Source organism: Cyprinus carpio, chromosome B2 (assembly GCF_018340385.1).
Source record: "Cyprinus carpio isolate SPL01 chromosome B2, ASM1834038v1, whole genome shotgun sequence".
NCBI classification, from domain to species: Eukaryota; Metazoa; Chordata; class Actinopteri; order Cypriniformes; family Cyprinidae; genus Cyprinus; species Cyprinus carpio.
This window is the reverse complement of record NC_056598.1, coordinates 16,064,392-16,085,562: the sequence shown is the minus strand read 5'-3', so window position 1 is coordinate 16,085,562 and position 21,171 is coordinate 16,064,392. Positions and strand designations below refer to the sequence as shown.

Genomic DNA, 21,171 nt, shown 5'->3' with positions numbered 1-21,171 from the left:
TTTATACTCTTATCACTTGATGTTTTAAATCCTGTAGTGACCATCTGATGCAAGCGGTCCTATAACTGGAAAAAGCTATCTGTTAGCATTCCCATTGATTTTAATGAGGTTCACTTTGCTGACATATGACCCATTAGAAGAATTTGATTTGGAATCCACCATCTTTTTTTCTAATCACCAAAGCCTGGTTTCAGCCAACCCTTTAAGATAAGAAACCCTAAATAATTCTTATTTGTCACTGAGGGTTTTCTTAACTTAAGAGTTTTCTCCTCACCCTAGAGCAGCAGGAAAGTGATGTCCTGACAACACTGATTGGTTAATGGCACCACAAAATCACTCACAGTCCCAAACTCTTCACAACTGTAACTCTTCTGGGCTGTGATGTCAAAAATCCATTTTATGCATTTAAAAGCCCCCCACAAAATATTCACAGGACAAAGATCTACCACATAGTGGTATATCTGCAAAATGCATTTCTTTAGAATAAATGGCTACACTCTCAGACAAAAATGCAAAAATTGTACCATTAGGGGCACAACAGCTCATAACTGGAGCATCTTTAATGCATTTTTTTTTTTTTTTTTTTTTTTTTGAAAGTATACTTTTGAATGTTCTATCTACCAGCAGTAACTACTTTTACAATGCTAACCAATCCCAATCCCTTCGTCTGTTACTTATAGTATACAAAAATATTCCAAAATCAGATCACATTCTCACATTAAGGATATGTTTCCCAAAAGCATCGTTAGCCAATTATGGTCACAAGTTCTGCCGTCACCTACATATACTTCCCAAAACCATAGTTCCTTTGAACATTCGCAAACAGCATCACAAACTTGTCTAGTTGGAACTATAGCTCTCGACCGGTGGTTAGAAGAATAATTTTTTGTTAGTTAACATGTGGACCCAAAAACTGGAAAACAAAAATAGCAATGTCATGTACGTTATTTAAAGTAATTAATTTGATCTCGAAATGATTCATTAGCAGAAGTTATTACTCCAAGTGATGTAATCAAAGACAATTCTATATTGTTAAACCATGTGAAATAAAGTTTTGGAAAAGAGTTGTGACTAGCTAATTTCTCTAATGATGCATCACACTAGTAAATAAGCAACAAGTTATATTGTTTTTATAAGGTTTTTATCAATCTATTGGGAAACAAAGCCGGATTGATAAGGTAATGCTAGATTCATACTGACAGATCTTTAAAAGAGGCAGTTAGTGGTTGTTAAACTAGATATCCAAGAAGAGGATTGTATATGTTTTGATTAATGAGTTATATAATCAGCAGTTATTACATTTGGAAGTACATAAATTCTTTTCACTTGTGCACTCACTCAATGTTTAATGAACAATCATTTAAAGAGACTACTGAGATTATTTGAATTATTTCTCTTTTTAGTTGTTTCTTTTTTTTAGACCTGCCTGTTATTGTGGTATTATCGGTTATTTAAATATCATATTAACTCAACAAACTTGCTTTACATTTCGGCCTCTTCCTGTATAAGTGGGCGGATCTTGGATAAGAATAAGTGGACTGGGTTATGTAGTTTCACAGAGCCAGATTTTAAGAACAGAAGGTAATCTGTTGTCATGTTTTTCATTGCTACTAAGAACACTAGGGTAGATTTATGGGACACTTTAAAAACCTTCAGTTTGACATTGTGGTGACCCTTCAGTCAGCCCCCATTAACCAAAACTCATAAAAAATGGTCATGTTACCAGAGCTGTTCATAAATGGCCAATCTGTTGATTTGTGCTTTTGTGCTTTGTGGATTGCAGAGCCCTACCTAGCAGTTAAAGCTTCAGTGCCTTTATGTGCTGTCTTCTGTTCTTCATAATCTTCCATAAACAAAAGTGCCCAGGGACTGTCAGAATTTTCTCCCATCAAGGCTGAGAAATGATTTATGAAAGCAGGGGTCCTGGGCTCCTAATGCAACAGAGCTGCGAATATCCTCTTTTTTTTGAGTGTGAGGATCTGAGCGTCTGCGCCGTGTGACAGTGGGAGCCGGTCTGGAGGCAGTTTTGCTCGTGGTGTTTGGTAGAGCAGAGCGGAGAGCCGTCTGATGCTCCAAACTCTTTCATCGGAGACTTTCCTTTGAGATTTGTCGCTCTTACGCTTACAAGTCAAAAACAACATTGAGCAAAGTGTAAAAATTTAACCCAGCAGTACAGTCATAATTCAAAAGTCTTCTAAATAGACGAAATAACTTGGGTACCATTTGATGGCAGACGCGCAGTGCTGAAATGTAGGACGCAATTGATTTGTGTTTCTCTGACTGAGGCTGTTCCTCGTTCGCTCTGCAAATGCATCCTCCCTTAGTTTATCAGTAACTGTCGCAGTAAAAGACGCTGTCAGTCAGTAAAGCAGTATCTTTTCTCACTATTTTCCCTTACGTAGCTTCTCTTTGGACCCCTGCCAGAAATAAAATCTCTCTAGCTGCTCACATAAATAATGGGCCACTCAGCCATAACCATTTCCTGCAACACTTCAGCATAGGAGAAAGCCTTGCTCATAACATGCACCCAGTGGACTGTTTTGTTCGCAACTACAGGAAGCAACACATTCTTTTTAACTATTCTTCACATTTCAATCATTTTTGTCTGTATGCCATAAACACAAATGTGTCCCCTGTCACACCATTACATTTTTCTGTACTAATTTTGCATATTTTCCTTTTTTAGTTAGATAAGTTATCACCGAAGCATCATAAGAATCAACATTATGTTTTATTAACTTCATTAATCATTTTATGGCATGACAAATCATTTCGGCCTATTTGATATTGTACACATGCTATTATAGGCCAGGCTTAAAATACAGTTTTATACATTATGAAACAACTGTGTCTCCATCATTAGCATGGAAAAGCTTGTAGACCCCTGTCTGAAAACAATGTTACTGTCATTGAATTGTTGAAATAGCAGCATACAACTGAGATTTCTTTATTTAAAGCTTTTTTAATTGTTTAAATTGTATTTCAAATCAAAGAGCAGCAATCCTTTATTCAAAGTGCTTTTGTTTTCAGTTCAGTGAAATATTTTTCTTGTTGCTTACTGTGCACCAAATTCACATGTCAAAATTACTTATGTTCTCATATTTCATGTTGATCTTTGCCACTAATTCTCTTTCTAATTGAATTTTGTCACTGTAGATGAAATCATATTACTGTACCATACCTTTTTTGTTTAGTTTTAGTGGCGATCAGGTACAATTGTAACATTTTTGTCAAATCAGCCAGCCATATGTTGCTATTTAAAACATTTAAATATGCCAACAGAAATTGTATAATTTTAATAGATTATAATGAGAAAGATTAAAGAAAAATAAAATGCAAAATTTTTGAAGAATCTTCATGCAGGTCTTTTCTACAACACTTTTTTCTAAACACATTTATATTGTTATTTTTAATTTGATTATTTTATTTATCATTATTATTTATTATTTGTCTTTTTTGACAGTTCAGCAGCTGTTTACTGGATGGGATTAATTTCTATTTTTTTTATTCATTTGCATAAATTAGGTTACATTATTATGTTATTATTTGTTCCATTTTTATCTAAATAATTTAGCACTTTTTAAACTTTTTAAATGCCAAATTGTATATGACAAATATGATGATTTATTATGTATATAGTTATGATTTATATAAATTATAAATGAATAAATAGGGCCTTACATGAATTATAATCTATTAATTTATGTCTAATAATGTCTAAGAATATAATAATTATGTCTACCAAGCTCTGATAAAGTATGGAATATTATATTAACAGACTATCCAAATTTTAATAAAACAATAGGCCGATACCTTTAGAAGCATGGACGTGTCTGTCAATTTGTGAAAAATGAAAATTCTGTCAAAATGTACTTGCATAAAGTTCTTTCTTCTGCTGAACACAAAAGAAGATAGACTACTTTGAAGAATGTGGGTAACTAAACAGCTGCTGGTCCCCAGTAACTTCCATAGTAGGGAGTCATTGGGGACCCAAAACTGTTTGGTTATCCACATTCTTCAAAGTATCTTCTTTTATGTTCAACAGAAGAAAGAAATAATTTCAGGTTTGGAACAACTTGTGAGTGTGTAAACGATGACAGAATTTTCATTTTTGGGTGAACTCTCACTTTAAGTCCATCCACCGTGAGTAACTGAAATGCTTCTCTGAAAACTGCGCGTTCATCAGTAGTTACTGGACAGACCCATTGATAACTTTCCCATTCAGCCCTACATCTGGAGAGCCTCTTGTGTTCAAAGGGCGGACCAGGCGGACATGATCCACGCAGGTTTACCGCACGCTGCATTCCGTGTGAAAGAGCCTTAACGGCACACGTTCTGGAGACTCCGACGCTATGAAAACAAAGACGTCAAAATACAATAACGCACAAATGCTTTTTATAAAATGTATTTAATTATAATTGCTATTAGTATTATCCACCCTGCAAAATCCTTGGCCTTTGTAAAATACGTGACAAATCTCGTCGAGGAACAACAAGAGGGTAAGCAAATATTGAAAAATTATAACAGAATTTTAATTTTTTTTTTTTTTTTGGTAAACTATTCCCTTAATGTGAATGGATTTGAGAGGCCCTTAGGTTTGCATATCCCTGCTGCTACTACACACCCTACAAACACACAACACTCACATACACACACACACACACACACACACTGTCTGTGCCCTCCTCCCCTCTCCAAAAATATAACCAATATCACACTGTCTGCAAGGATCCTGTGCCCTCCTCCCCTCTCCAAATTACTGCAGCCCTCATGAGCAGAAGCAGCAAGGAGCATTACGTCACTGCTGCTGCTCTCACAGCCTCACACGCTGGACCGTGGCAGGTTCCCGTGGCAACCGTCTCCTCAGGATGTGCTGCACGTGCGCAGGATACGCGGGAGGGAGGGAGGAATACATGCACCTTCACTGTCGTAGAGAGCATCGGAGCCAAGCCGCAGGCCAGATAGCCCACAGAAAAAGTCTTATACTGTAAGATGAACGGATTTCACGGGTTTGGATAGACTATCCCTTTAATGTGAATGGATTTGAGAGGCCGATAGATCGATGGGCCGTGTCGCTGTGGTCAGTTTTTGGGGGAAACATCCCTTTAAGTGAATGGCTTGGACAGGCCTATAAAGCCCCTGCAGTGATGCTGTGGTTTGCAAGCTATTCCCCTCTCCAAACCACTCCACACACACACACACACACACTGTCTGTGCCCTCCTCCCCTCTCCAAATTACTGCAGCCCTCATGAATCACACGCTGGATGGCGGAGCCTGTCTCCAGCTACTTCAGTTAATTACCCCACTTTGCAAAGTAGTCATTACACCCCCTCAGCTCTCTCCAGCTACTAATGGGCCAGATTTAATCTAAGTGGGTTAAACACGTAAATAAGCTATTGAAAAAAACTCACAGTATAAACAAACACTTAGATAGATTTAGTTTTAAATAACTCTGGTATTTTAATATATTTTAAAATGTAATTTATTTATGTGATGGCAAATCTGAATTTTCAGCATCATTACTTTAGTCTTTAGTGTCACATGATCCTTCAGAAATCATTCTAATGCTGATTTGGTGCTCTAGACACATTTCTTAATATCAGTGTTGAAATAATCTGATCTGCTGAATATTTTTGTGGAAACTGCGATACATTTTTCTCATGATAGTTTATAAATAGAAAGTTCAAAAACAGCATTTATTTGAAATCTTCTGTAGGGTTGCAAAGGGGTGGAACATTTCTCATAATTCCCAATATTTTCCAAAAGTTTCCAAAATTTTTCCAAAAAGTTTCGGAAATTGTCCGCCTTTTTGCAAGCCTAATGCTGTCACTGTTAAACAATTTAATGCATCCTTGCTGAAACAACAACCAAAACAAATTATCAACCTTTGAACAATAGTGTATGTCAGTAAATGTATGTCAGGAAGGGGAACGTCCCAGCATTTTATTTTAGGATTTTGCTGGAATGGAGAGAAGTCCATAGATAAGTGCTAAGCTAATCTGAATGTTGACAGCAAAGTTAATCACAAATTTTTAGGGCATTTAGAATCACCTGATTAATTTTTTTTTTAGGTTGAGAACCACAGTACCTTGTAAAGGTAAATAGTAAAAAATAAAGAATAAGAATTGGAAAATCCTACTGCTTTGTCCAGTATAGAATCTGCCTTTGAGCCACAAATTTGAAGAGAATATTTTAATGTAATTCACTATAAATTAAATTGTAGCTGAATAGTTTGTCTTGTCTTGCTTCAGATTCAACTGTGTAAACATGGCTTATCTATTCCATGAGGAGAAATAATGTTATGTTTATAATTATCTTTATTTATGAGAAATTATTCACAATCTGGATGGATTCAAATCTAGGGTCCAGATCTGGACTGCAGTCTTCTAATTGGTGTGTGTTTACTGTTGTAAAGACACGCAGTCCTCCACAGAGGATGAGACCACTGCTCGCCACTCGCTCCGGGAGTGTCAACATCACACAGTCAATTCCACAGATAAGATTCTGAGCTTTTAATCGCTCTTCAGACTAATAAAAATAGATGCCCAGGGTGCACATTCTCTGTTATGAATGTGCTATCTTATGCAATGCTATCAATGAATGTCTTTACCATTGATTGTCTGCTTTGTTCGGTGTAGAGTGTCCATAATGCACAGCTCATCTGAATACAGATGGCAGAGAAATGGCAAATATGTCTGTCACAGCTTTTGACGAGCGGTGAGCTTACAGCCTCTGTGAAATGAAAATAATACTCACCTTTATTTGGACACAAATGAACACATCTTTGCACATTCATCATTTCACATGAGGACTCGTTCTATTATTCATGGCCATGGTGTTATCTTAGGAACATGAGATTCTGCATTTTTACTGATGCCGTTTGAAAGGAACTGATTGGCACTGAAGCTTCCTGTTATCTCAACCTCTCCTCAGCTTGCACTACATTATACAGAAGGGCGATAAAAAGGACATTATTTTGAAAACTGTGTATTGCATTGTCTTGATATGATTTGGGTATGAATGTCAAACTAAGAGGTAAAGACGAGAATATTTACACTTGGTTTTTATTTAGAATGAATGAGGGAACTAATGAATTCAAAGTCTGTCTTGGTATCTCAGGAACAGTTCAGTTCAGTGAGAATGTCAGATTTATTAGTCTTTTTTCTGACAAGAGAAAGAGACGTTTCAGGTTTAATATGTGAGAGAGCAATATGCTGCCTGTCTGGAACTACAGATGAAAGACAGCACAATATTTTATGACTGCTAAACATTTTAATTCATCATACACTGAGAAACATTACATGAAAATTAGACTGGGTTCACCACCATCAATCACTTCACAACAATTATGACAACATTTTTTCTCCTCCCATAAAAAACTATTATTTCTTCTCAACAATAAAAAAATTTATTATTTGTATTTTTTATGTTTTTGAAAAAAAAAAAAGTATCTCATGCTCACCAAGGCTGCATTTGTTTGAATAAAAATACATTAAAAACAGAAGTATTGTGAAATAGTATTATAATTTAAAACAACTGCTTTCTGTTTTAATGTATTTTAAAATGTAAAAGTTATTCCTGTGATGCTAAAGCTGAAATCATTCTAATATGCTAATTTGGTGACAAGAAACATTTCCGCTTATTATCAGTTTTATTATTATAAAGATTCTTTGATGAATATTTTAAATGAACAGCATTTATTTGATATAGAAATATTTTGCAACATAATAAATGTGTCCTTGCTAAATATAAATACACATTAAAAAAAGAAAAATCTTACTTTTTAAACAGTGTATAGTGTATTTTGAAGATCATCACAATTCAGGTAAAACAGGCAAAACGAATTTGGATATTTAAACCATATGTTTGCATTATACTGTATAACAGAATATTCAACCAAGTTCCATTTATTTAAAAGGTAAATTTAATTTATTTTTTAAGTAAAATATTTCCCCAAAATAATTATGTTACAGGGATAGTTCACTCAGTAATGTTAATTTCTTTCATCATTTATTCACGCTCATGTCCTTCCAAATCTGTATGACTTTATTTTTTCTTCAGAACACAGAACACAACAATGGGGTCCAAACATTTCCTTGTATGTCTAGTATGAACTTGTCTAGACAGTGTTACTATATTAATGTTTTATCTCAGTATCAGCATTAAACTTGATATTGAGGATAGACTGGACAGTGTGTGTAATCTTTGTATTCTGTCTCACTCACTCACAAGAAACCGATCACTCCAGCAGCTTGAGCACATAACAATGGCTGCCAGCTTCACGAGAACAGTGTGTCACAGCGGTAAAGATGGGCTTCATGCACCTGTAGTCACTGCTGGCTGCTTTACTGTACTCCATCTGATGCAGATGGCTTGTAAAGCTTCCTCCATTAAGCACAAGCAAGTTTTTCGGACAACATGATGGATAACATCTCACACATGGGCCAGTGAGTCATAAATGTGGAAAGGTGCAGTTAAGCAAAATTCCAAAGAGGCTGTTTTCCCTGAAGAGGAAATAAAACAAGTCTCATCAAAATGAACCAGGTCTCTGGAGTCACCGTTTATCAGCTTTGATTAGGGCCCGAGCTTGGTGTGATTCACTAGAGGGTCTAGATATGAAATCGCAAACACGTTCATTACAGGAGGGCTGCATGTGATACGCACATGAGCGCGAGCCATTGACGGACACTTCCACGGTCAAGCTACTCCATTAGTCCACTTCCGACTGTATTCTCCAGAGTCATGAATACATAAAGATGTAGTAACGAGATAAATTTATTTGCATGCTTTGGTGAGCACTTCCTATTCTGCGTCGGAAACCAGCATCCTATTGTATCTGGGCAAGAAGTGCTTCACATATTAAGCTACATTTATAGCTGGTTAACATGAAATGCACTGCAGAGCACTGTTTCTTTTGGGAACATTCAAAATTGCAAAAATATTCTGCTTACAAGTGATATTTATATTTATATTTTTCTTTGGTTTACACACCACATTTCATGTTTCATTTCACTCTGTTCAATGACTTGGTTTCTTTCTCCTTGGTAAACAAGTACACTAACATTTGATAAATTGTTGCTTATATATACAGCACATCTGCATTTTTATAATGGATTTTCATAGTTTGAGAACCTAAAAAATCTGAGTCTGTGGTAAGAGTAAAAATTTATTAAAAAAAAATTGACAATTCAAAAAACACAATTATATTTCAATACTTTTTTGTGATTTTTTTTTTTTCACGATAATTAAACCATATTTTGCTTAGTGTATTTTAAGCTGGTATTTTGGCTGGTTTAGGCCTGCCACAGATAAATATAACAATAAAGTGATGGGTGATACATTGGGTGATACATTGAATCATTTATTCAAACAATTTGTTCAAAATGGCTGATTAATTTAGAAAAAAAGCAAGTGGCTGTCTTTATAAATGGATTGTTTAACTATTGACTTTTTTCAGGAAAAAAGCACAAATGTTTTCGCGTTGGTGAAAATATTCAGTAAAATATCACACCCTTGTGTGATATTAATTAACTAGCCTATATCATATCTTACAAATATACATACATGGATATTTTTTAATAACTTGAATTATAGGAGCTGGCACGTGTCAGTTAAAGAAATCACTAAATAATTTCACATTTTCTTTACATACTGCACATAAATACTTTGTGTAGTTCTCTATGTGCTCATATTTCTTGGGCTGATTGACAGCGATACTTAGGATTATGATGTCCAGCCATAACCAAAACTTCTTTCCTTTTATTTCAGGGATGACAGCAGCTGCTTCTCTGGTGTCACTGGCCTGGGCTCTGGCCTCCTACCAGAAAGCCTTGCGTGATTCCCGCGATGACAAGAAGCCCATCAGCTACCTTGCCGTCATAATCCAGTTCTGCTGGCACTTCTTCACCATCGCCGCCCGCGTAGTGACCTTCGCTCTCTTTGCCTCCGTGTTTCAGCTCTACTTCGGCATCTTCATCGTGCTGCACTGGTGCATCATGACCTTCTGGATCGTACACTGCGAGACCGAATTCTGCATCACCAAGTGGGAGGAGATCGTCTTTGACATGGTAGTGGGAATCATCTACATCTTCAGTTGGTTCAACGTGAAGGAGGGACGCACCCGCTGCCGTCTCTTCATCTACTACTTCATGATCCTGCTAGAGAACACGGCCCTGAGCGCATTGTGGTACCTGTACCGCTCACCGGCTAGCACAGACGCCTTCGCCGTACCCGCTCTGTGCGTCATCTTCTCCAGCTTCTTCACCGGCATCGTCTTCATGCTCATGTACTACACTTTCTTCCATCCCAATGGGCCGCGCTTCGGCCGCTCGGCCAGCCTGGTCCAGCTCGAGGACCCTACCGCTACCTTCACGCTACCTCCTGAGGGCGCCACCAACTCCCTGCGCTCCAACCGTGGAGGTACACTAGCCAGGGACGCTGACCGCGAGGGCAAGTACAGCGAGAGGGACGGTTGCGTACCTGTCTTTCAGGTGCGGCCCACCGCACCCTCCACACCTTCCTCCCGTGCCCCACGCCTGGATGAGACAGTCATCAAAATAGACTTGTGCAGGAACCGCTACCCTGCCTGGGAGAGGCATGTACTAGACAGGAGTATACGTAAAGCCATCCTGGCCATCGACTCGTCCTCGACCCCGCCGCGCCTCCAATATAAAGACGACACATTGGTTCAAGAGCGTCTGGAGTACGAGACCACCTTGTAGCCTGCGCTGTGGAACCACACAAACATTAACACATTACTGTCCGCTTGAATAAACAGCAGGACTGTGGCAATAACGTTCCTTGCAAACATAGCATCTAGCCATGATGTTGATTGTCATGGACAAGCAAAAATAGGCACAACATATTGGTGGACGTTTTTTAAGCCGTTCTCTCGTTGCTTTTTATTTTTTATTACTTCTGTCTTGTCAGGGAATATCTGGGTTTCTAAAAGTCATTGAAATGGATGATATAGACCACAAACCCCTCAGTCCTCCTCAGTGTTGTACAGATCTACAGTCCCAGAGTTGATCGTTCTCGAGCCGACGTCTCCAAAAGGACATCCAGAACACTTCATGGTTTGTCGCTTGCAGCAAATGCAAAACAAAGGCCTTTCCCTTTGAAACCAACCATCCAGTGCACACAAACCCACCGATTACCCACCACACTGGAGAAACAGTGGTCCAAATATCATGATGATGGTACACAAATAAAAAAAAATGGCTGATTAGACTCCAGACGTCTTTGTTTAGGGTGCTGTAACCTATTAGTAGTGTTTCATCAGCAGTTCTGTACCAGTGCCAAACGCTCCACTCACACTAACTCCACACTGAACTGTGGCTCGACCACATACTGTATATATAAACAGGGCAGCATTTCAACCATCTACTTGAATCCTGTACAAAGAAAAAAGACAAGAAAAGAAAGTATGTGATTATCACAAGATTCCAAGCCACTTGGGACAACAAAACAGGGAGAATACACACTCGTTTTCTTCTTCGGGAGAAGACAATAGGCCAAGAAAACGCTTCCTGGCAGCTCCCTTTGGCAATCCGGCCTCATTCACCTCATCGCTGTGGGCTTACAAGGATCCTGTTGGTTCACAGCAAATTGGGGCGGGGCAAAGACCATCACAGTTCACACAGTGTCCGCCGAACTGTACTCGACAGAACCTGGATGCGTTTCATCTTCTAGGTAAAGATACAGTGTTCTTCTAGGCTGGGTCAAGTTTTGGTGTGTCTGTATCGGTAAAGTAAAATAATTTAAAGGTGCACAAATAGACAATAAACAGGGTAACTTCTCAACACATCCGGAAAGGCGGCAAAGTGTACCATTCCAAACTCTGCAATGTGATCAAGACTTTCTCCATCAGGCTCTTCAATTGCCAACTCACGGTCTACAAATCAAAGTGTCAGGGATAAGTAGTCTGCGACAGAGTGCAGACTCGCTAATGTGCTCCGAATGACGCTCTGGGACCTATGGTTCAACAAATCACATCTACCTAAAAGAGCACTGTATCTTTAAATCTGCCAAAAGCATCCTTTATATATGAGTGTTGGAGTTTTAAACTTTCCCTTCAGTTGCAAGTGCTTCTTTGTGTCTTTATGTCGAATAACCGAAGGAGACGTGGAGGTGAGGGCAGAAAAATAAAAAAGAAATAGAAAACGAGCACAGAGAACTTGTCACAGGAAGGAGTCGCAGCACAATGAAGGATTTCTTTATACTTACGTTGAGAGACAAGGTGGAATTTTACTGCGACAGAAGCTAGATGTGCCTGTTGTGGATAGTTTTGCGATTTTGAAAGTGCGGGAAAAAATGTTTTATGTGTAACTTTTTTATACTCTTTTTTTTTTCTTTGGTTCTCTTCTTTGGTTTTTGATGGATTTTAAACGTGTCTTACAAAATGGTTGATTTTAAGGTGCACATTATTTTGCTTAATGCCATTTAACTGTGTGGAGACGACTGATATAGGACAGTTAGATTCATTTTGCTTCAGTTGGTCATATCTGAACTGTAATTTGTAGCTTTGAAACACTCCTGAGGTGTTGTAACGTCCTACCATTGGTGGCAAATGAACTGAAAGCATAGTTGTTTTAGCCTGCAGCAATGAAGATCCTAACTGTGTTGCAAATAAAAAAAAAGAAATTAGAACAGAAATAATGATTTAGATGAGATCGTACGAATCTACGTAGACCTGTATATTTTAGCTATTTTGCTACTCTCCTCTCTCGTCAGCATTTTTTCCCCAATGTGTCTTATATTTTCATTTCTCTGTGTGATGGATGATGATGATACTTTGTCTCTTGGCAAAATTTTCTAAACAGCCCTCTAAAAGAGTCCCCTGTAGTCAGAGCACAAAAAAACTTGTGTTAGCACACTAATTAGGCAATTTTCAGATTTAAATTGCTGCACCACCTACACAAGACCATTTTTGAAGGAAGTCGAGTGATGTATTGCACACCTCTGTGATATTAGGTATCCATCATTTTCAAAAGCATCCTACGTTTTTTAGCATCAATACCATAATATTTTTGTTTCAGTGATACCCGAGCACACTGCGTTTTGGTTCATTTGATTAAGAGGAGCATCCTAATGGCAATACTCGCCATGTCTGTGAGTTTTGGTGACATACTTCTTTATCAGGTGCAAGGCCTCAAAAAAAAAAAAATGTTGTGTTAAAATATGACATGAATTTAAAACACTCAACAATGTAATGCATTCAGCACATGCATAATGAATCAAGGCCTTTACACAAAAGGCTGTGTGGATGTTTGGAGATGCTGAATAGCCTGTTTTGACGGCATATTCTCCACATTATTAATGATAATACTATTAGTCAAAACGATCGGAGAAGTCCTGCATACGTCACAAGAGAGAGGTAAAACGACGAGGTCAGGGGGAAAAAAATGAAACAAGTGGATAAATTTCATTACAATAAGATCTTTAACGTATTTAGAAAATAGAGAGTGTGAATTTTAATGTTCACTGTAATAATAATCTGGCAGGGGGTTGGAATTTAGCCCAACACGTATCAAGTAAAAGCTATTCATGCAGTTTACATGCGTAGGTAGGCCTATGTCTTAACATTTAAGCTAATCATAACGTTACAGCTAAACTATGTATCTTTATTTTGCACTTCTAGTTCTATTTTTCTATCTGGGTTTTTATCAGTAAACCTAGAGATATCATAGTCAACCATTTCTTCGCTCTGGAAAAACTTCATACCTGTAACCTACCTCAAAGCGGTATTTTAAACAGACCACTCTCCGGCTCTAGTTGTTGATGTGGCTGATATGAAGGAATTTATTGCGATGGATTCCCCGTGGATAAGCGGAGTAGTTGAAGGCTGCTCTGTTTATTACCGGTACATCAGTAGAGCCGAGTTCAAAAGCAGGACTTATTTTACAACTATTCACACCAGGAGAACATTCAATTCACGCAAGCTGATTCGGTTTTATTTGCCTTAAACAATGTTCACCTTTTTGTGGATTCATTATCCATAAGTGACATTTTCTGTTTGTTTCTTTTGGTTTAGTTTTAGTCATGCACATGATTGCTGTCATGCTAGTATGACGACATTGCATTATTGATTCACGTACTTACTGTGCTCCCTGTTGAAAAAACAACAAAACAGCATATGCTGGTTAGGTATGTTTTGAAGCATGGCTGCTGGTTTGAGCTGGTTTAAGCTGGTCCTGGAGCTAGTTGCTTAGGATCAGCACATGACCAGCTTAAACCAACTCATAGCAGCCATGCTTCAAAACACCTAACCAGCATATGCTGTTTTTTTTTTCAACCGGGCTTATACTGCAAGCAGAAGAAAGCAGATTGAAATGAAATTGCATATGTAGACAAACAATCAAAATGATGACCCAGATAGTCAGGGGTCATGGGCCGTACTGTTAAAAGATTGTGAGCATTTTGAATCAGTTAGCAAACACTGAATAACTTAGCTGAAATGTGGCACTTTTTAATATTCATTGGAGACGCTTTCTTTTGTTGAATAAACAGATCCTTCCTCACATGTAGACATAGATACTTAGATAAACTAGAAGGCCATAAATGGGGGTAAAAAAAAGAAATTTGCATTTAGATAAATGATAATCGGTGGTTATTTATAAAGCACGAGATTATTACAAGCACAGTAATTGAATGAACTCGGTGGTGTTCAGTTCAGCGTTCAGAAATTATGTACAGACTTTACTGGTATTTCAGTTACAACCGAAGTTCCGTAGTGACTTGCAAAAGGCTATTTAACTGTAAATAAATGTATGCAAATGTACATGTGTAAAAGAACATTCCTCTCTGAGTCCTGGTTGTGAAGGGTGTCTGTTGACTAGAGATTGGCAGTTACATATGACATAATACAGATAAAACTAGTGTGGTGTATGTGATGTAATAAATGACATAAAAAAAGCAAAAAACAAAAAACATGTTTATTATTGGTCTCTTAAGTAAGTTGTATCGTGTGATGAAAGTCTGAAGTGCGTAAAATGCATCAAATCTGTTATCTGATTTTATTGTAAATTGAAAAGTAAAAACAAAAAAAAGAACGTTACATTTTTGTACATATTGGATTTTTGTAAATTTTTATTTGATTCCAATGCAACACAAGAGTACCAAATTCATTTAATAAAGTACACTGTGGCCATTTTATTAGACTTACTTGCAATCTTCTTTCGGTTTTGCAGTTAATGTGTGAATAAGGTCCATCTGAATTTTTAGATTGTCAGTAACTATTTCAAGGTTGGGAAAAAACGCACTGGTGATGAGCAAATCTGCTTTTTCAGAACCAGTCTGTTATAAATGCAAGGCTTGGTGATTAGTTTGTCTGAATATGTATTCTCACACCTCCTATGATTTAAGGTTTTACACCTTAATTAGAAGAGACTCCTGGAGAGGCTGAAAGAAAATTAGGAGCACATGTATAATGCAAGGAGAGATCATGAATAATAAAGATTTTCTTCCAAAAAAAAAAAATACTTTTTATTTTTATTTTTCCAAGTGATTTTTTGGGGGGATTTACAATGGATGCACAAATGCTGTAAGGTAATACCAAACAGATTTATAAATAGCAACACTGGTGCATTTGCATATCATACACCAAACACACCGGATGTGCACAGAGATCACAGGAACCGGGTGACGAAGACCGCGCTCATGCTGACATTTGATCTTTGTCACACATAAGATATTGTCTCCCAAAGGATCATGGGAGAGTGATTTACTGAGCACAAGAGTGCATTAAAACTGTTTTACCAACATTGAATTTCGTTTCATTGTGAATAATAAAATCTCTTATAAAAATCACACATTTACAGCCATTATTTCCACACTGATCAAATTTGACTACTTGTTAGATTTAAACAGCCTTGACGTAATGAATTAGTAAATCAATACATTTCAGGAATGTTACAAAATCTTAATGAATTCTGAAAGACCTGTATACTTTGTCACCTGAATAAAATCATTAGCAGTTGCATACTTTTTTTTTTTTTAGAATCAGAATGTTATAATAAGCTCTGAGATCAGAACAAACCAATATTAACTACTGCTTAAATAGACAGCAGTTCATCTCTGAGAGTTAATACAGAGATGTTAGACTAAAACTGTAAGTATTCAACATCAGACAACAAATATTCAAGCATGTATCTCTTATCATTATTATTAAGTGTGCTTACAAAAAAAAAAAAAAAAAAAAAAAAAAAAAAAAAAAAATTCACAGTATGCACAATTTTCCTTCCGATAGATAAATATGATCAATTTCCAGGACAGAATGCTATATTTTTAAAGGACATTTAAAAAAAAAAGAAATAAAAAACGAACCAAAGGCTCCGTGGAAACTATTTTGGCAGTGGTCCTTTGAATAAAATCAAAGTGTACAAATAAGTTGTAGACTTAAACCAAAAAATAAAAAAAAAAAGTTCACAAAAACACACACTCTTCGACATGCACAAGACTACATGTAAAAAGACGTTCCAAAGATACGCACCATTATTTGATATGCAACATTGCGATATATACTGATCCGTCCATTACAGTGTCAGTAACGTTGCTAATTTTATGATGTAACAATATTATAAAATCTCCAGTATTCCGTTAAATTATTCTTGAAGCATATTTATTTGTTCAGTCTGAGAGAAGGCAAGTGTGCTAATCTTCTTTGCGTTCCCTTTGGAATCGCTCTAGAAGAGCTCGGAGGATGTTTCCAGGTATCTTCTGGTGTTTGTCGATAAGTGCTTGAACTGCCTGTTGCACCTGAACAGATGGGTTCAATTGTAGAAAGTGCACTAAATATGAGTACAAAACCTGACTCAACAGAAGCATAAACTGAACATGTGACATCTTAACTGTCTACTTACAGTGCAGTAGCTGTATTTGCTGACACTGTGTTCTGCACATGTGCCATCATTTTATTCATTAGGCACATGTAAGATGGGGCCCATGTTTATTAAAAATAATAAAATGTCCTGGGGTTTGTGCTTTTCAGCAATGGCTTTAACTCTAGCTTGAATTGATAATACACATATATAGTTTTCAACATTGGAAATAATAATGAATGTTACTTGAGCTACTCATATCAGGTTTTCTGAAAGGCCATGGGACATTGAAGTAAAAACATTGTACACAAGGCTTTATTCATTCATAGAACCCGATTAAGGGCGTCCTTTATTATACAAACATTCTCTCACTTTGCAGACTGTGTACACCTGCATATGTGATGAATGGTGATCACCACTCTTGGGTGGAATGTTCCCTTAAGGGACGGTGTAAACAAATGGCACTAGAGTATGTTGTGTAGTCAACAGTAGGTCAGGATTTGTCGGGACAGTGTAGAGGTTAGAACCTCTTGAAGGTTTTTTTTTTTCCCCTTTTCAATTTGCAAAACACCAGCTCAGCAAATGAACAAATGTCAGACCTTTACAGGACTATACAGTTATGGGGTCCTACCTTTTCAGCCAACTCAGCTGCATTGAGTTTGGGGTCGTATGGAATGGGGTCACCCAAGTAGGTGCGAAATTTGACTGGAAATCCTCCATAAATGGGTGCTATCGGTAGGCGAAACCTCTCATACACCCAGCGGTAAAACCCTGAAGGAATTCCCAGATTAATTTAAGACTCTTTTTTAACTCTTTCATAATATATTTAGATGATCGTTTACAACTGTGTGAAACTTCAGGCTTTTGTTCATGACTCACTTAATGTTCCAAGAGAGCGAAATCCCTCCCTCAAGTTTTGAGTAAACATGGGTATAACTGGCTATAGGGACAAGTGCAAGGCTCTTAGTACAACAAAAGCAGTTTGTATTAAAAGAGCAGAATACGAGGGACAGTCGCTCACCACTTTAGAGTCAATGGCCACTTGTGCAAATCCTTTGCGTTTGCCCCAGAGCAGAGGGTACGTCTCATCGCTGAACAGGGCTTCTCGTACTCCTCCAGGAGAGATGCCCAGGAGGTGACCGTTGCGGAGGGCCTTCACACACTCCTCCTGCGGCCCGTGGATCACACTAAACACCTCCAAGAGGAGCTTAAACCCTGTTGTGGTTGTTATACAGACAATATAAGCACAATTAATGAAAGTAAATTAAAAATACACAATAATGCCAAAAGTATTGGAACACCCCCTTCTAATGAACAGACCAGTCAAGTTCTTCCACACTGACTGAATCAATCATTTCTTTTTGAGACTTGTCTTATACACAGAGGCATTGTCATGTTAGAATAGAAAAGGGTCCTGTCCGAACTGTAGCCATAAAATAAGAAGCACACAATTCCCTAGAATATCATTATATGCTTTCAAATATTTACTCAATGAAATTACAAAAGTAAACAAACCTGAAAAATACAAAGTATGACACAAAACTTTTGGCAATATAGTGTATACATTGGAGTGTGTGTGACCTTGTTGAATTCAATGATGGTAAAATATGGAAAGGATTTTCAGAATGTAGACAATGCCCTAACAGAAGTTACTCAATACTTCTTGAAAAGACACATATTTATGTTTTTCTATAAGTTATAACCAAAACATCGGTGTTAAAACAGTGAATTTTTTGCTATTTTAAAAACTAATGGAAGATATATTGATAGGACATGTTTTGTCCCAAAATTCAGTGAATCACTAGGAAATTAGGTACTGAGTAATGACCCTGTCATGGGAAAAACGAGGCTGATTGATCACTTAATTCACCAGTATGAAATTTGTTTTTACCTGGGACCTTGAACAGAAAATGATCAGCCACCGAATGACAAAATCTTCCCTTTTGAATGATAAGATTTGCCAGGAAATAATAGTAGTCTATAGGAATAGCTCCATGATAGTAGACTATGAGAGCAGGTCCTTCATCTGGAATCTTTTCTAAACCATGGATTTCATAACCTGTCACAAAATACATAATTAATCAGGAGAAAATGATTCAACATTCTTTGTGAAGTGTGACGCATACTATTTTTCAGGAAATAACATGGAAATTAAATTTTGACATTACAAATGACTAAAACTAAAGTCAAAAAAAAAAAAAATTACAGTAAGGACATCCACAATGTTAGAAAGATTTCTAGTTCTAATAAATATTTTTGAATCAATATTTTCTGTTTATCAAAGAAAGTAAAATGTATCACTGTTTCAACTGTTTTCAACACTGATAATACGAAATGTTAACTGAGCACCAAATCAGCATTAGAATAATTTCTGAAGGATCATGTGACACTGAAGACTGGAGTAATGGCTGCAGAAAATTCAGCTTTGCAGTCACAGTAATAAATTACATTTTAAAATATATTAAATTACAAAATAAAACAACAAACAAACAAACAAACATATATATATATATATATATATATATATATATATATATATATATATATATATATATATATATATATATATATATATATATACACACACACACACACACATATATATATTAAACTATTACAATATAAAGACTTCTTTCAAGACTAAAGACTTTTTTATTGTGCTGTCAAAGGATAAGATGGTTTAGGAGTGGGGAGAAAACAAACAAACAAAAAAAAAATAAAACATCCATAGTCTGATAATACACATGTAGAATATGTCAAATCATGCCTTTAGACATAACTTTTTAATTACGATTTTAATATTCCTGTCTATCACTCAGAAATCAAATTAGTGGATACAAAGTATGTGAGCATAATGAAAAATCCCAAACCAAAGAAGTTTAATTTGAAAAAGCTAGCAATCCAGATCTCAATAAATGCAGATAAAAAAAAAAAGCCAAAGCCATACCGTGCCAAATAGCTCCATGTCCATCCCACAGGGTTGCCAGAGTTTTTCTCGCACCATCCCACAGGTTATTGGAATAAGCTTCTCTCAACTGATTCTTGCGTTTGTACACGTGGAGAAAGAGTATGGACAGATAGAGGAAGATAACTATGAGAAAAGGCAGAATGAAGACTATGGCTAGAGGTGTGAAAACCCAGAGCAGATACTCCAAGAAACTGAGGTAGTCCTCAAGCTGCCCGAGCCCTGCCTCCCACACACGAACGAAGCAGGAGAGGAAGCTGACGGATCCGTTCTCAAACAGACAGGACTCATTCCCACTGGACATGCTGCTTCACTGTGAGCCTCTCCCAGTGGCAGATGGGCTGAACAAGGCAACAATCTGCCAAAGGGCAGACCTGGGTATGAAAGACACAAATGATCAATACCGGACATTAAGATGGCATTAAAGCTCAAGCGTGTCATATTTATGACATTAAAAGAGCAGTTCAATAACCAGAGTCAAAAACTGGGTGTGTTATTTTATTCTAAAATATATGAATGATTGAATGAACAAACAAATGAATAAATAAAATAATTGACAGAAGAAAAAAAAAAATTGTGGGCTCTAAAAGCAACATGGGCCCACATGAATGGGACAAACTTACTTTGGTTTGTCCAACCAATAGCAGACAGGTGACTGTTTGACAACAATCATCATATTTGCATTGAAATTCAGTGTCACCGAGTGGTTTCTCCAAAAGACACACTTAAATCTAATTCTAGGCATTTTTATATTATGTTAAATAAATAAATAAATAAATAAATAAATGTAATAATAATAATAATAATAATAATAATAATAATAATAATAAAAACATTAGCAATTAAACTATTTTTTTTAAAGCAGAAAGCACGAAAAAAACACGAACCTTCTCCAAAGGAAATGTGTTTCTCGGCCAAACATACCAACTTCACAACGGTGCCCTAAAATCAAATGATGTCGATGTCATTCTGTTCATTCACACCCGGTCACAGGTGAGCGACTGCTATACAAATCATTTACATGAACACAGTCAAATGCATGAAGATGACAAGGAAAGACATAGCATTAAACCGTTCTGTCTTCAGTTACACTTGAACAGTGGATAGCGATCATAGACGAACAAACCTGACAACAGCTCCAGATTTTGCGTTTTTAAAGCCATCACACACTTCTTTAAAATTACACATCTGATCACACAAAAAACTAAACATATAGACGGATGTTTTAGAAGAAGCGTATAAAAAATAAGATTTTCTCAAATCTACTTACATTATGATACCTCGATGAAATAGGCACTGTTGTCCTCAATAAATGTTTTTCTTCCTGACTCAACCGGCTCTCTTTACAGGTGACACAAACAGGAAACAGCTCTTGTCAATGTCCGAAA

General features: G+C 36.8%; 2 protein-coding genes across 4 annotated transcripts in view; one reads left to right on the top strand and one right to left on the bottom strand.

Moving 5' to 3' along the window:
• The window catches only part of LOC109067012 (XK-related protein 4-like), a 52,571-nt gene extending 37,417 nt beyond the window's left edge, over window positions 1-15,154 (top strand). Inside the window, exon 3 of the mRNA XM_019084025.2 lies at window positions 9,770-15,154. Coding sequence (XP_018939570.2) covers window positions 9,770-10,722 — 953 coding nt within the window. The 3' untranslated portion in view covers window positions 10,723-15,154. The remainder of the gene's footprint in view (window positions 1-9,769) is intronic.
• Window positions 15,155-15,469: 315 nt separating this feature from the next.
• LOC109067000 (transmembrane protein 68-like) lies at window positions 15,470-21,156 on the bottom strand. 3 transcript variants are annotated; one of them, XM_042718337.1, is made up of 8 exons: window positions 21,054-21,156; window positions 20,671-20,725; window positions 19,766-20,157; window positions 18,710-18,877; window positions 17,840-18,033; window positions 17,698-17,758; window positions 17,450-17,589; window positions 15,470-16,756 (listed from the first exon to the last, which is right to left on the bottom strand). In XM_042718337.1, exons 3-8 carry the CDS (start codon window positions 20,085-20,087, stop codon window positions 16,652-16,654), a joined length of 990 nt encoding a protein of 329 aa, XP_042574271.1. In that variant the 5' UTR covers window positions 20,088-20,157; window positions 20,671-20,725; window positions 21,054-21,156; the 3' UTR covers window positions 15,470-16,651. The 3 variants fall into 3 exon arrangements, with proteins under 3 accessions (XP_042574271.1, XP_042574273.1, XP_042574274.1); XM_042718339.1 differs by having other exon boundaries at window positions 20,671-20,787; window positions 21,054-21,118; XM_042718340.1 differs by lacking the exon at window positions 20,671-20,725 and having other exon boundaries at window positions 21,054-21,114.
• Between the last annotated feature and the right edge of the window lie 15 nt (window positions 21,157-21,171).